The following is a 15,986-nucleotide window of genomic DNA, read 5'->3' on the forward strand; positions in this document are numbered from 1 at the left end:
GCTGAATACCACTATTCGGTACATCTCTACCAAAAATAGAGTAAATCGATTTCCGAATTACTATTCAGAAAAATATAACAGATAAAAAAAGCTTAGGAAAAACAGATAATGGAAATTTTTTTACAAATGTTCATCTATTAAACAATATTAAACAACATTAAGAGATATTCCTGCCATTAGCTGTCATCTCGCTCAAAAAAGATACTGACGCAACAATGGAAAACTGAAATAGCTCATTTAGAGTTTTTTTTCGTTTTCTTAGAAGTTAAACGTTAAATAACAAAAGGAATTGTCATCGATATTCTAAAAAGAAAAAGACAACACTGACATACATTCATATTATTTATTTTTCCAAAAAGGATTTCTCATAGACATGTTGTATCACTATGTTGTTTTTTAAGCGGCAATACAGAGAATAACTTTTAAACACACGTCCCATCTAGGATTCGATGTATCTTTCCTAATTCGATTTGTATAAAATAAAAATATATCTCACCTTTATAGGCTCCTAATTTATCGTTCCATAAGTTCTGTATATCGTGTTCGAATCTGATTCAGGTTCTAGTCGGCCTTAATCTAGGAAAATAAAATAAACGGTCCTATCCTCTTTCTGATCTACTTTATGTGTAATACAACTTCATGGTGTAAAATAATTTTTAAGTATTTGCATAACAACTAAGCACTCTGTTTTAAAAATATGGCTTAAATAAGTCACCAAAAACATCATATTTTACAACACTAAACGTATGAGAATTTTTCGAAGTCACTTTCAATCAGAACGAGTCGTTACCGAAAACGTTAGGCTAAATCTAATCTAAGATATAAACAAAACTATGAAAGTTAACCTAAAGAAGCATCTCAGCTATGTGGCACTTTGAGAATAGACTTTTTTTTAATTTCTGTCGACGACGGGCGAATTGAATTTTTCTACTTAACGGATGTTTCGTACGTTTGCATCCGAATGATTTCTTAGTTGAATTATGGAGAGCATAAGTTTTGACTAAGGGTTTTTTTATTTAATTTTTTTTTCATTTAATAACTACCAATAAGACACATATCCACAGTTTCAAAACGGGCACGGATGTTTCGTTCATTTGTTTTCATTTTTTTAGTATCAGTTTTCAAGCTACACTTATGTACATTAAGGATTGACAACAATAAGGTGAGAGTGTTGCAAGTTATTAAAACATAAACTCTTACCAAATGCAAAATTGCGTGCATAAAATAGTGCATCTTTCACCATAAGTTTTACCTATATAATAGTACGTATTCATCAAAACAGCGATCTTTTTCGACTATTTAAAGTGCTAAGTGTATAATTGGAATTAGTCTATGTATGTAAAATAATGCGATGCAACGTGTTGTTTGCAACAAATTGGCATAACTTTTGCGAAACCGTGCTATTAGGAATCATTCGAGATTGAATTGGCTGCTTTATGCGTGTCAGTTTAGTTAAAAATAATTTAAAGCGGCCTTATCAGCTCGCCTTCCTGGTTTATCAACACTTCAATAATATGCAACAGCTGTTCAAATGAGGGTCGTTGTTTTGCCTGCCAGTGGAAACATGGTACCATCATCTGTTCCTGAACGTCCCTGTTCGGTTCACCTTGAAGTTCGAGTCTGAAATAGTACAAAACTGGGGTTTAATTTCTGATAGATTAATTTCAAACTCAACATTAACACAAACCTTGTTCCGCTTTCCAGTACTCTGAACATTTGTACTCTACTTGTGATGTCCACATCAGAATACGGATTTTCTCCGTAAGTAAACATCTCGTACAATGTTACGCCGTACGACCAAACATCCGATTGGTGAGAGTACTTGAAATTCTCTAATGTTTCAGGAGCGTACCACCTGACTGGTAAAACTCTATTAGTCCTTTCACGATAGTAGTTATCGGAATCTGTAACTTGTGCTAGACCAAAGTCTGATATTTTTACACAGTCTATGCTTTGCACCAAAATGTTTCGAGCCGCTAAATCTCTGTGAATGATTTTCATTTCGAATAGGTGATGCATTCCCTATAAAATGTTTAAAAGTTTGAATTAGTAATTGAAATTTATTGAAAATGGTTAAGGGGGTCTTACATTGGCGATGTCTTTAGCAAATCGAAGCAAATCCTGCTTAGTTAATCGATGCCTGTTATAGCCTAAGAAATCCAACAACGATCCATTTTCCATATACTCCATAACAACGACAAGCTTATCCCGTTCATCGATGAACTTATTAAACTGAACAATGTTTTCGTGGTTCAACTTCTGCATTATCGCAACCTCTCTTTTGAAGTCCAGAATCGTTTGCATCATGTTGGAGGCATTGTTGTGAATGGTTTTGAGTGCCACCTTACGCATAGCGGTATCGTTGCCATAATCGATGCATCCCTTGAAAACTCTCCCGTAGTAACCTTGACCGATTTCGCCTTGGAATATGATCTTCGCTCCGTCAGGCAACTCAATGTAATCGGGACAGTCGTAGAAGAACGCGTTTGCTTGATCCTGGTTCATTCCGTCGTCCGATCCACCACTGTACTGACTAGAGCCACCGTTCGAGATCAGCGGCTGAGAGCTGCACTCACTGGATGCGTTACTAGCACCGTCCAGATCACTGCCATTGCTCACGTAGGAGGAACCGGAAACGTCCGTTCGGGAGTGCAGGAAAGTGGAATCTGAAAATTAAAGTTTATGATTATAGGACACCAAGAAGAGTTTGAACCGCGAATTTCATAAGCATGAATCTAGAATTTCAATAATAAAGATTTGTATTCGGCCTTTGATTTTTTTTTATATGTCAGAACTAACTTAACGATGTTTTCGCTTAGACACTTACCGGTTTCGATTGATAAGATGCTTCTCTGAGAGCAAGATCCATTTGCTGAACGCGCTGTTCCATTCAGTCGACTAGGCCCAATTTCACAGTAGTTGATTTTTTGTCCTAGAGAAAAGATAAATATTAAATCACAATTATTACATGACAACATCTGAACCATTTCTCCGGAAACCTACTTGCTTGCACCAATTTTGAAATCATAATTTGCGGAGAAATTCTCTTATCGGGATCGACCAACCAACCATTCCACATGCATTCGTACAGTTCTCTAATATCCTCCAGCTCCGTAGGCACTTTCAGACGAAGGCCATCCTGTATGAACTGTTTCGGGTTCCTAATATTTGCACGTTTGCCTCGGCTGAAAATCTCCCATAACGCAGTCGAACAAGCCCAGGCGTCCGTTTTTAGATCCGTCTTCATCAATTGCACATCCCTAGGAGTTAATTTGTGGTACTCGATAGGTATCCAGAGCAAATCTTGCTCAGTATAAATATATTGATGTACCAGACCCGGGTCACCTAGTTTGGCCACCAAAGTACCCTCGTTGCGATCATATTTCGTAACGAACATGGACGAACATCGGATTCGTCCGTGAACGAATTTGTTCTCTTGCAGGTAGTAGAGAGCACGTGTCAGTGAATGACCCACCTCTATGAGTGAGGCTAATGAAACGTGCTTGCGCTTCCGTAGAAAAACATCCAACGGATCTTCGAGAGAGCTCTCAAGGACCATCGATACTGGTTTAGAGAGCGTAACGCCATAAAGTTTGATAATATCGACCGAATCTATACTGGCCCAAAAACTAGCCAGTTGCAAGAACTCCGATAGCAACGCACTTCGATTGTTCTTCAATGATAGTATCATAACCTTGACACTGGAATTCGGCTTGACCCTCAACTCAGCTCTGGCTCTATCAAAATAATCATCACCTTTAAGTTTATCTGAAAAAAAAAGGAAAATAATGTTAGTCTGTATCTTTCATCGCGATAGAACTCCCACTTACTTCTGCTGATGGCCAAGTCCGTAAGCGGATTGATGATCTGCGGTCCAGCCGAGCGCATCTCGTTGACATCGTGCAGGGCAGGTTTGGTGACCATGTCGCTTTGCGTCGAACACAGCAAAAGGGCCGGTGCTTTGTCGTGCTCCGTCGGGGACAACCGGTACAGATGCTGGATTTCCGGATTGAGATTCCTTAGGACGTCTACCAGCTCGTCGTACACGCTGACCTGATCGCCGTCTCCGTAGACATGCCATCGGTGATCGCTATAGGTGAGCTTATAAGTCTTGAAGCAACTAAAGGGTGTAATAAAAATTGAATCTTTAGTTACGTTATCACATAAAAAGCTACCGATACTATACGTTCGGTACTGTGACGCTATTGTCGTAGACGCCATTTTACAACCTAGAGACATGACGCGATTTACTTACGTTTGTTCCAGAATGTCCACAAAGTACGTGTCGTAGTTCGTTTCACACTGCCGTACAATGTTGGCACCGATGCTACTATTTTTCTCCTTTAATTTGTTGTATGAGAACTGGCCGCTGTGAAAGAAATAGACAATAAATCAATTTTACGACTATCGTCATCACTCGGGACAAAATTGTGAATGAATTCGGAACGAAATTGATGGTGGAACAGTAAAAGAAAAAAAAGGGCACTTAAAATGATAATAATTGCATCAATAACCGGAGCTTTTATACTTTTAGAAAATGTATCTGAATTGCTTCCGAAAACTAAAGTTGGATATCCAAATATACTGGTAAGCAGCAATTGTAAATTAATCATATTAGAGTAGAATGAGGTTAAAGCACGACCCACGGAAGAACACCCACGGAGTTCATCGAGCCGGATCGTCGGAAGGAAGAACATTATTGAAACATAGATTCCCAAAACATTTACCTCATAGGTAATAAAAAAGTTTTTCTTAAATAAAAATCAAATCTTGAATTAACTTGTGTCTATGTTTCATTTAATTTGGTGACTGACCAGAACAGATTTTAAGAGTTTAAGAGAGAAGGAAATACTTTTTAGACAGTGAATGGTTAATTGGTAGAATGTACCTTTTTGTTCAATGTATCCCAAAAAGGTAAAATTTACCTTTGTTCAAGATGAAAAGAAAAACGGTACAATTCACCTTTTTGCTGGATGAATGAAGAAAAAAAAGGTAAAATTTACCTCGAAAGAGGGTTGAAAAAAACTACCCCAGTAAGTCGGTAAATTTTACCTTTTTATTATTTTCCGTGTGAATGAAAAAAGGTAAAATTGGCCGTTTTGCTAGGTGAATGGAAAAAGAAAAAATTATCCCTAAAGATGGGTGGAAAAAAAATCACCTCTGCTTCTGGGTAAATTTTACCTTTTTTATATTTTCCGGGACCTTTAGAGGTTCTCTGCACTTTACACAATTTACACATTTCCTTTTGTCCGATCGGCGTACGAAAACACGTGCTTCGATCCATTCATGTATCATTGTATAAATCAATGAAAAATCGGCCTATCAACCTGGCTTCTTCTAGACAATAATACGGTGTGGGAAAAATGGTTTTGTACGGCAAGAAATTTTCTCATGAAACGCTCTTGGTTCATTTTCAACACCTCTCATGATTTTTAACATTATCTGATAAAAAATTTATAGAGTAAACGTGTAACGGTGCATACCCGTGTTTTCGTACTGTTTCTCTGACGACCAATCAGTCGTTGCAGTTGCAATCGATTGGTGGGGGTTCAACAGCTTGTTAGCGCCAGTAGTGTGCGAGTCCTGTGCCAATTATGTGCGAATGTCTTTTTTATTAGTTGATCACCCAGGCGGTAAATCCTTTTTACGGACTACATTCCAAGGCACGGCGACCGACCCGTTCCCCCCAGTATGCTACTCCGGGTCCATGGGTGCAATTGGACGACTCATGATACTAAGTATCCCTACGCCATAAAGTCCACCTGGAGCCTCTGGCCATAATTCCCATCCGGACCTGCAACGAAGGCTATACCCGAGATGAGAGACCAAGTCCGCGCTTAAGCGCTCATCGGCAACTCTAACTAGTTCGAGTCAATTCCAGCATATATACCCTGCCTCTTGTTACGATTCAAGACTAAGGACCTCTCCTCTAACGACTCGAGGTCCGACCTTTACTCGCAACTCGAGACTAGCTTGGTTCCCATGACTATCGTGCGCTCCGCCTCTGTTCGAGACCACTGCAAGAGACCAATGACCTCTCCTCTAACGACTCGAGATCTTGGCTCCGCTTGGCTTGGCTCGAGGCCCTCTCCTCTTTGCCCGTCCGTGTGCCGATCGAGAGCAACTTATCCTGGACACGCGCCTGTCACAGCACACGTCCGGGGCTTTACGAAAGACTACTCGGAATATTCCCGGCGAAGAATTCATCCTACACCGACTCAGGTGACTCACCCCCCGACGACGTGAAGTCACCCTACCCGAGAGTATTTCGCGGCGTAAATACTCTTCCCCCTACGAGTTCGACTACGCAGCCTCCCTCGTAGGGAGCACGTTTTACTCAGATACTCCGCGGCGGTGGAAGTATCCAACACAACGTTCGCGACGTACCTAATAGCTCGGCATACGCAGAAGGTAGAGTCTTATCTTTGTATGCTTTACTGCTAGGATCAGACGCACACTACTCGAATGCCCCCCGCCGAAAGGGCATTCTACTCTCACCGTGGTCCGGTCTTCCTCCTTCCTTTTTGGCTGGCAACCCTAGGATTTTTGCCCTCCGTGTGCCGAATCGAGAGCAGCTTATCCTAGACTCGCACCTGTCACAGCACACGTACGGGTCTGAAACGCTTGCGACTCAGATGAATCCCGACGGTGATCTCATCATACCCGACTCGAGTGGCTCATCCGACGGCGAAGTGAGACCACTCTACCCGAGAGTACTCCGCGACGTGAATACTCTTCCCCCTACAAGTTCGATTGCGGAGAAGGTCATATCTTATTCCCACAGCCTCCATCGCAGAAGGCGCGTTCGACTCGGATACTCCGCGACGGTAAAGTTGGAGGTATCCTACACACAGACGCGCTACGTACCTAGCAGCTCGGCATACGCAGAAGGTAGAGTCTTATCTTTGTATGCTTTACTGCCAGGGTCGGACGCACACTACTCAGGTGCTCCTCGACGAAGGAGTCACCCTACACCGGTCGCGGACTGGTGCTGGTTCCAACTCATCTGCAGGGCAGTCATGATCCGGGTGAACCCATCGCTGACCACGCGCCAAGTATTGGCATCCTCACACATCCTCCGCACGATGTTATCGGCTGTCATGTCTGGTCCGCAGGCGGCAAGCATTTTAGCACGTACCCCTTCGAACCTCGGACAGTTGAACACTACGTGCTCTGGTGTCTCTATTGTGTCACCGCAAGTTGGACAGGATGGCGAGGCCACGTGTCCAAACCGATGGTCGTACTGCATGAAACATCCGTGACCAATCAGGAACTGTGTCATGCAGAAATCCACCTCTCCATGTCTCCGGTCCATCCAGGATCCGATGTTAGGGATGAAGCGATGGGTCCACCAGCCACGTTCCGAGCTGTCCCATTGGTGCTGCCAGTTGGACAGCGAGGCCTCTCTGGCATGTTTCCGCACGTCGGGCATGTGCCTGTGCTCGTAGCTGAAGGTATCTTCCTCTAGCAAGACCGAGATGGGCATGACCCCCGCCACAACATCAGCAGCTACCGAGGACACTGTTCGGTATGCGCTGATTACTCACAGGTTCATCAGCCGCTACACACTGCAGAGCTTTTGCAGGTTACACTGCCTGCTCAAGGCTGCCTTCCAGGCTGCCACTCCGTACCGCAGAATGGACGAGGTCACATTCGTCAGAACCCTCCTTCTGCTGCAGCGGATCGCCGAGTTGTTCGACATGGCCCGTGAGAGGGCTGCTGTCGCCATTGCCGCTCTTTTGCAGGCGTAGTCGATCATCACCCCCAGGTATTTTATCGCACGCTTGGACTCGATTGCGCATGGTCCAACTGTAATCGTCCCTAATTGTGCTGAGATCAGGTTGGTGAACAGCACCATCTCGGTCTTTTGGTGAGCCAGACGTAGGCTCTTGGAGCGCATCCAATTTTCCACCTTCTCGATAGCTACTGTGGCGAGTAGCTTGACCTCCTCAGTTGACGGGCCCGATGCCAGGAGAACCGCATCATCGGCGAATCCCACAAGTCTCATTCCTGTGGGGAGACGCAGTCTCAGCAGTTCGTCGTAGACAATGTTCCACAATACCGGGCCAAGTATCGATCCTTGTGGAACCCCTGCCGAGACTCTCACTGTTTCCAGTCCCTCGCTGGTCATATACTGTAGTTGACGGTCACAGAAGTAACACTCCACCATCCTACAGATATATGCCGGAATCCTCATGTTGATGAGCGACGACGCAATCGCTGCCCAACTGACGCTGTTGAAAGCGTTCTTTACGTCGAGAGTGATCACTGCGCAAAACCGGTCTCCTCTCCGTTTCTTCAACCTGGCTTCATCTGCCCTTTCGATAACCTGTCGAATGGCATCCACCGTACTGCGACCCTTCCGAAAACCGAACTGTTTGTCGGATAGGCCGCTCGCACTTTCGGTGTAGAGCTGGATCCTGTGTGCGAATGTCTGCATGTCATGATTGGAGGAGATCCTAATCTGTACCACATTAATTTTAAATAAACTTGTCAGAATAAATAATTTTGTATTCGAATTGAGAGGCGAATTGAGAGGCGAATTGAGTTTAATAATATTCAATCACAACAAGTGTTTTGGATTTTTTTAAAATTCGTCTCCCATACGAACGATAATGATTTTGGATGCAGTCAAAATAGGTTTATTGTTTTTTTTTTTTCATTAATTTGAAATGTTTTTAACTATTTTTGCATAGACCAAATACGTAGAAATAAGGTTTTGAATGAGACTAACTTTGGTATTCAACGCTCGTTTATTTTTCACAACACCAATGATCATAAAAATTGATCCAAAGGAACGCAGTCATAGTTTTTGAACTAGAAGCTTTGACTTAACTCACATTGGCTTAAAAGTTTAATTTTCCTCTACATAGATGTGTGATGTGAGAAGCACCACAAATAGTTTGTCTAATGATAGTACAAAATTCACTATAAAAATATTGAACGTACAAATGAGCCACGGGTTTAATAAAACAAGATAAAAAGCGTTTTTTAGAAACCTCTTGGGTTACTAAGCCTCAGAGTAAAATATGAGATGTTTTAGTTGTTTCAGGGTTTATACAGCTAACATAAAATAGTAATACAGACCCCGTTCGTTTTTGGCAACATTCAATTTCGGCAACATCCGATTTTGGCACATAAAGGGTGATACGGTCAAAATTTGGTCAATATCAACTTGACGTATTTCTTTCAATTTTGCATTTGAAAAATCTGAACACCCCTCATTTTGAAGGTGTGTGTGTGTTGAATGTTGCTCCTATTTTGATTTTGGAACTCACTCTTCAGTTGTCAAAATGCCGTCCAAGGAAGAAGAGCACCGTATCATCGCGAAAATCCAAGCTACTCGCACGCAAAGCTGGCAAAATCGCTAAAAGTTGCCAAATCAACCGTTACAAATGTAATTCAAATGTTTGGGGTAAGTTTGTCGACAGCCAGAAAGTCTGGATCGGGGGGAAATCGAAAACCGGAAGCCACTGAGATGACAAAGAGAGTTTCCGGTAGTTTCAAGCGAAACCCCAACCTCTCTCTCCGAGATGCCGCAAATAAGCTGGGTGTATCGTCTACAACCGTGCATCGAGCCAAAAAACGAGCCGGACTATCGACTTACAAGAAGGTAGTGACTCCAAATCGCGATGATAAACAAAATACGACGGCCAAAGCGCGATCCCGGAGGCTGTACACGACGATGCTGACGAAGTTTGACTGCGTTGTAATGGACGACAAAACCTACGTCAAAGCCGACTACAAGCAGCTTCCGGGACAGGAGTTTTATACGGCAAAAGGAAGGGGAAAGGTAGCAGATATTTTCAAGCACATGAAACTGTCAAAGTTCGCGAAGAAATATCTGGTTTGGCAAGCCATCTGTACCTGCTTGAAAAGCAGCATTTTCATAGCTTCCGGGACTGTCAACCAAGAAATTTACGTGAAAGAATGTTTGAATAAACGTCTGCTGCCTTTCCTGAAAAAAAAACACGGTTGTTCCGTACTGTTTTGGCCGGATTTGGCATCTTGTCATTACGGAAAAGGCCATGGAGTGGTACGCCGCCAACAACGTGCAGGTGGTTCCCAAGGACAAGAACCCTCCAAACACACCAGAGCTTCGCCCAATTGAGAAATACTGGGATATTGTGAAGCGGAACCTAAAGAAGACCAAAAACTGCTAAGGACGAGCAGCAGTTCAAGGCAAACTGGCTTTCTGCGGCGAAGAAGGTGGACAAGGTGGCTGTACAAAATCTGATGGCAGGGGTTAAGCGTAAGGCCCGGCAATTCGGATTTGAAAAAGCGGAAGCCTAACTAAATATTTTTCCTGAATTTGATACTAATTAAACTTGAAAAAGAAATTTAATTTGATTTTTTAAATAAACGATTTCATCGATTAGCACGCGTTTTCCCTTGACCAAATTTTGACCGTATCACCCTCTAGAACTGCACCATAAAAGTTTTTTTCAGTGCCTTTTTTCCAACAAAAAACTGAACGCAACGAAAATGAACCCTTCCTCGGATAACGAATCGAACGAATTTATTCACTAACAAATTTGAAATCTGTGAATGAATTATTTTCCCACTTTTTGTTATTGTGCCTATATGTGAATGAATTTTCGTTTCATTTTCTATCAGGGGGTGCAGTTTGAAAATTTTCCTCGGAAAAATCCACCCACGCACGGTATCATCCTTTCCTAATCGCCGTAAAATTTTCGGAATTTTCACCAGCTCGAAACGAATTCAGATTCTCGGAATGTTTTCCGAGTTGACATGACCGATTTCCGCAAAATTGAGCCAACTTAGGTTATGGTTAGTTTGCCGGTATGCCGGTTTTCACGAATTCTGACAAATTGGGCTTCGAGACAGCCAAACTTCTCCCGAATCGCTTCTTTCTGGAGCCGGTTCAAAGGTGAAAGTTCTAGTATTGGTAAATCAATTGCAGAACGGATTAACCCTTCATTTCATGATTTTTTTTATTTTCTTTAAACATAATTTTTTATAGTTGGAAATGATGAGTACATCAAGAAAAAAATTTAAAATAAATTACGATTTTTCACTTTTTCCATACATTAATTGTTGCAAATTTGTTACTTTATGAAACGAAGGGTTAAGTAAGGGGTTTCTTTTTGGGAAAGGTGATATAATGCACATCGAATGAAATAACGAGCATTTCCAAGTACTTGGTCAAAGGTAGTAAAACAATATTATCCTGTTGAGGGATTTCAAATCTCATAAATCCATCAATATATAGTTACATACATCCCTCTCCCAGAACCCGAGACAGGATGTATAAACGTGGCGCTCCCAAGCCACGCGCAACCACGCGGTGATCATAATTGCATCGTAAGCAAATATGATCACTTAAATACCGATAGCGAAGGCATGCTCGCTCTCTTTGGTTCCCGACCCGGCAGCAGTAAGTGGTTCAGCAGCAGGAAGTGCAGTTAGCAGTTAGTTTAGTGGTAGTGATTAGTGAATAAGTAAGAGGAATGTTAAAATAAAACTTTTTTAAAAACATCCTCGGAGACTCGGTCTCATAATTGGCGCAGCCGACGGAAGCAGCTTTAGTGAATTCTGAAGTTAAAAAGTGGATAAAGTCGATTAATAACCGACTTCAAAAGTAATCTCGCGAAGAAAGCATCGGAACAACGCGGATGACCTGTCATCGTTTCGAGTTGAGGATCCCCCCGTCAGGACCACTACAGCAACCTACCGTCACGACAGCAAACCGAGGTAAGTGATTTTTTATTACTTTTCACCTCAAATCAAAAAGATTAGTGTTTATCTTAGTGAAATTTGGCACTACCAGATAGGCCTCTTTTCACTCGAGTACTACCAGATAGGCTCGAAAACTAAGACAATCGTTTATCTTTTTGCGTCCGGAAATTGCACTACCAGATAGGCAGATTTCGCGACAGGGAGTGAGGCGACACATTTTGTGTGCTCCCAGTTAAAACAAAGTGCTAGCGTTTTATTTATTCCCAGAGTACTACCAGATAGGCCCTGAAATTAAGAAAATTGCTAAAATTTTGTTGGTATTGATCTGTACTACCAGATAGGCAGATCTCTACAAAAAATTAAAATAAACCACAAAGTCACCATTTGAAACGCGCAAAAGGCGGACTAAGCAAAAAGCTCGCGCTGCTAGTGCACGCCAAGTGTTTATAAAAGGAGACTGAAATAAGATTCCCTCTGCTCGTTCATACTGACTGAGCAAACTAAAGGGGTTACATCAAATAAATTAATGCCAAAAGAAAAAAAGCTAAGCGCTTTGAAAAAGGCAAGACAATTATTCAGTTCGGAAATTATCTTTAGTGATATTTCGGATTCAGAAATTTCGGAAGAATCTGCTGAATTTTCCCACGTTCCTATAAAAAATCCCCCCGATTTAGGAGCATTGAAATTAGAACAAACAAAAATGGAAGACCTCGTGGCGCAAATCACGCACCTAACCACTATGGTCAGCCAAATTCATTCAACCCAAGACCAACAACAGTTGGCAATAAACGCACTAGCAAACAATAATCCAAGTTCAGTTAATGAATCAACAGGGAGATTAGAAAATTTATTTGCTATACCAGACCCTATCAAATCAATTCCTAAATACGACGGAAACAGAAAGCAACTTCCAGCTTGGCTGGATAACGCTGAGAGAACACTTAACGTTTTCAAACCGCTGGTCACAACATGCCAGTACGAAATTTATGTTACAGCCGTCATAAATAAAATCGAAGGGAAAGCAAGGGACATCATTTGTCTGGCGGGCAACCCGCGTACCTTCGAAGAAACAAGCGAAATCCTCAGGAACGCATTAGGCGACAAGCAGGAGCTGACCTTTTACAAAAGCCAACTATGGCAAACGAAAATGAAGGATAACATGTCCCTTCATAAATATTACCAAATAATTACCGAAATTGGGCAAAACATAAAAAGTTTAGCCAAACAAAAAACTATATACAAACAAAATTGGGATGCAATAAGCTCATTTATTGACGAGGACATCCTTGCTGCATTTATTTCTGGCCTTAAAGAACCCTATTTTGGGTATGTGCAGGCCGCAAAACCGGAGAACATCGAGGAAGCTTACGCTTTCGTCTGCAAATTTAAAAGCAGAGAAAGTATTGCACAACAACCCCCATTCCAAAAGAAAAATTTCAAATATACAGTGAATGACACCAATGAAAAGAAAACATTTAATGAACAGAAAAAAGGCTTCACTAATCCCCAACCGATGGAAATAGGATCGGTCAAAAGCAGATTAACGCTCAACCGAACCATAAATAACAACGAAATTAAAAACGAAGAAATAGATGATGAAATTGGACCTAAATTTTTGCTTCGTCCAGACAACAAACATGATAACTTGAATTACCTCCCATATCTCGAAACAAAAGCAAATTTAAAGTTACTCATAGACACTGGGGCTAATAAAAACGTATTACGTCCTGGTTTCATTTCAGATATAGCACAAACAGAAAATGTGCAAATAAAGAACATAACAGGCACCCATAATATCAACAAAAAAGGCAGAATAAATCTACTCGGAAACAACATTCCACCACAAACATATTATGAACTAAAATTTCATAATTTTTTTGATGGAATTATTGGATCTGAATTTTTAGCCAAAAACAAAGCAATAATTAATTATAAAAATGAATGTGTTATAATTAATGACACAAAAATTCCTTACAAAAAATATTACCCAGCAAAAAAATTATATAGTCACACTATTGAACTAGAGACTAACGTAGATGGAGACTGGTTTGTCCCATGTTTTCAGAAATTTTACCAAAATTATGTTGTTCAACCCGGCGTGTACAACTCGAACAGGAATAAAACTACAATAAAGGTTCTTTCAACAAAACCTGAAAAACCAGTTATCAAAGACCGAATTAACCTCAAAGTAAATAACTTTGAAACAATTACACCAATCCCACTAAAACAAGGATCTGTAATTAATCAAACAATTCTAGAAAGCATAATTAGAACAGATCACCTCTCACATCTAGAAAAAGAAAAATTATTTGACACAATATTAAAAAATCAAGGTGTCTTACTCAAACCTAATGAGAAATTGACAGCTACATCTTCAGTTAAACACAAAATTGTGACAACCAATGAAGAACCCGTGTACACAAAATCGTATAGATATCCACACGCATTTAAAAAAGACGTTGAAGAACAAATAAAAGAGTTATTAGATAACGGAATTATTGAACATTCTCAGAGTCCATATTCAGCTCCGATCTGGGTTGTTCCTAAAAAACCAGACGCTTCTGGTAAAAGAAAAATAAGAGTCGTAATAGATTATCGTAAACTAAACGATAAAACTATTAGTGACAAGTTTCCAATTCCGCAAATTGAAGACATACTTGATAGTCTCGGAAAATCAGTTTACTTTACAACTCTGGATCTAAAATCCGGATTTCATCAAATCAAAATGGATCCGGAAGATAAAGCAAAAACCGCTTTTTCAACAAGCTTAGGACACTTTATGTTCGCACGTATGCCCTTTGGATTGCGGAATGCACCAGCAACCTTTCAGAGAACTATGAATAACATTCTAAGCAATCTGATCGGAACCGCATGTTTTGTATACATGGATGACATAATTATAACCGGCAAAGATCTACAAGATCATGTCAAAAATATGTCCAAAGTGTTGAAAAGACTGGCTGAATTTAATCTTAAAATCCAACTTGATAAATGTGAATTCATGAAAAGAGAAACTGAATTTTTAGGGCACATAATCTCAAGTAATGGAATTAAACCTAACCCAGACAAAATAAATAAAATTCTTAACTGGCCATTGCCTAAAAATACAAAAGAAATCAAACAATTTCTAGGTCTCACCGGATATTATAGGCGTTTTATAAAAGACTATTCCAAAATAACTAAGGCAATGACAAAGTATTTGAAAAAAGACCAAAAGGTTAACTTGGAAGACAGTGAATATAAAGCAGCATTTTCGAAATTGAAAATGATAATTTCATCAGATCAAATAATAGCATATCCAGATTTTGAACTTCCCTTTATTCTTACCACAGACGCGAGTAATTATGCGTTAGGAGCGGTCCTATCCCAAATACAAAATAAAGTGGAAAGACCCATAGCATTTGCTAGCAGAACCCTCAATAAATGCGAAACAAATTATAGCACAATTGAAAAAGAGGCACTGGCTATCATTTGGGCGGTCAATAAGTTCAAACCATATCTTTCTGGTAACAAATTTACGTTACTAACAGATCACAAACCCCTTCAATTTATCAAAAATTGCAATAAAAATCAGAAAATCCTAAAATGGAGAATGGAGCTAGAAAGCTATGACTACACCCCTATTTACAAACCGGGTAAAACCAACGTAGTCGCAGATGCGTTGAGTAGAAAAATAGAAAACGAAGTCGAGTTAAACTTTAATAACACAAATTCTCCAATTTCAGAAGTCTCCCAAGATACATTTTCAGAAAATTGGTCGAGTCAAGGAGAGGCATCAACCAGCAACCCACCAGAAGAGGAACACAATCAAACCGATGATGGCCAACCAGAAGAAAATCCAACACAATCTAACAATGTTCTTCCTGCAGCAACGGATAACATTTTAGACGACAATGACGAAGATGAAGATGACACTGAAACGATTCATTCAGCGCAAACTTCCGACGATCACTTTATTCATTTCACAGAAAGACCAATAAACTTTTATAGAAACCAAATCATATTTAAAAAAGCAAGCTTTACGAGCGACTTAATTTTCAACCCCTTTCCAAAATTTCGAAGAGTGACTATAGCTAGAACAGAATTTAATCACGACATAATACGTGACTCCATAAAGAAATTTCATGATTACAAGCAAACGGCTATATTAGCACCAGAAAATATTACCCAACTTATCCAAGATGTATACAAAGAACACTTTAATGAACACGGACACTTTGTAATGACTCAAAACTTGGTAGAAGACGTTAACTCGGACGCCCGTCAAGACGCCATTGTGAGCAAAG

The 15,986-nt window shown here is 40.6% G+C and overlaps 1 protein-coding gene across 1 annotated transcript in view; it reads right to left on the reverse strand.

The window, feature by feature from the left end:
* Positions 1-329: 329 nt before the first annotated feature.
* The window catches only part of LOC129745222 (tyrosine-protein kinase hopscotch), a 56,383-nt gene continuing 40,726 nt past the window's right edge, over positions 330-15,986 (reverse strand). The window contains exons 7-13 of the mRNA XM_055738160.1: positions 4,256-4,369; positions 3,831-4,120; positions 3,004-3,768; positions 2,828-2,932; positions 2,089-2,666; positions 1,688-2,022; positions 330-1,620 (exon numbers count right to left, since the gene is read on the reverse strand). Coding sequence (XP_055594135.1) covers positions 1,464-1,620; positions 1,688-2,022; positions 2,089-2,666; positions 2,828-2,932; positions 3,004-3,768; positions 3,831-4,120; positions 4,256-4,369 — 2,344 coding nt within the window. The 3' untranslated portion in view covers positions 330-1,463. The remainder of the gene's footprint in view (positions 1,621-1,687; positions 2,023-2,088; positions 2,667-2,827; positions 2,933-3,003; positions 3,769-3,830; positions 4,121-4,255; positions 4,370-15,986) is intronic.

Source organism: Uranotaenia lowii, chromosome 2 (genome assembly GCF_029784155.1).
Source record: "Uranotaenia lowii strain MFRU-FL chromosome 2, ASM2978415v1, whole genome shotgun sequence".
Taxonomy (NCBI): domain Eukaryota; kingdom Metazoa; phylum Arthropoda; class Insecta; order Diptera; family Culicidae; genus Uranotaenia; species Uranotaenia lowii.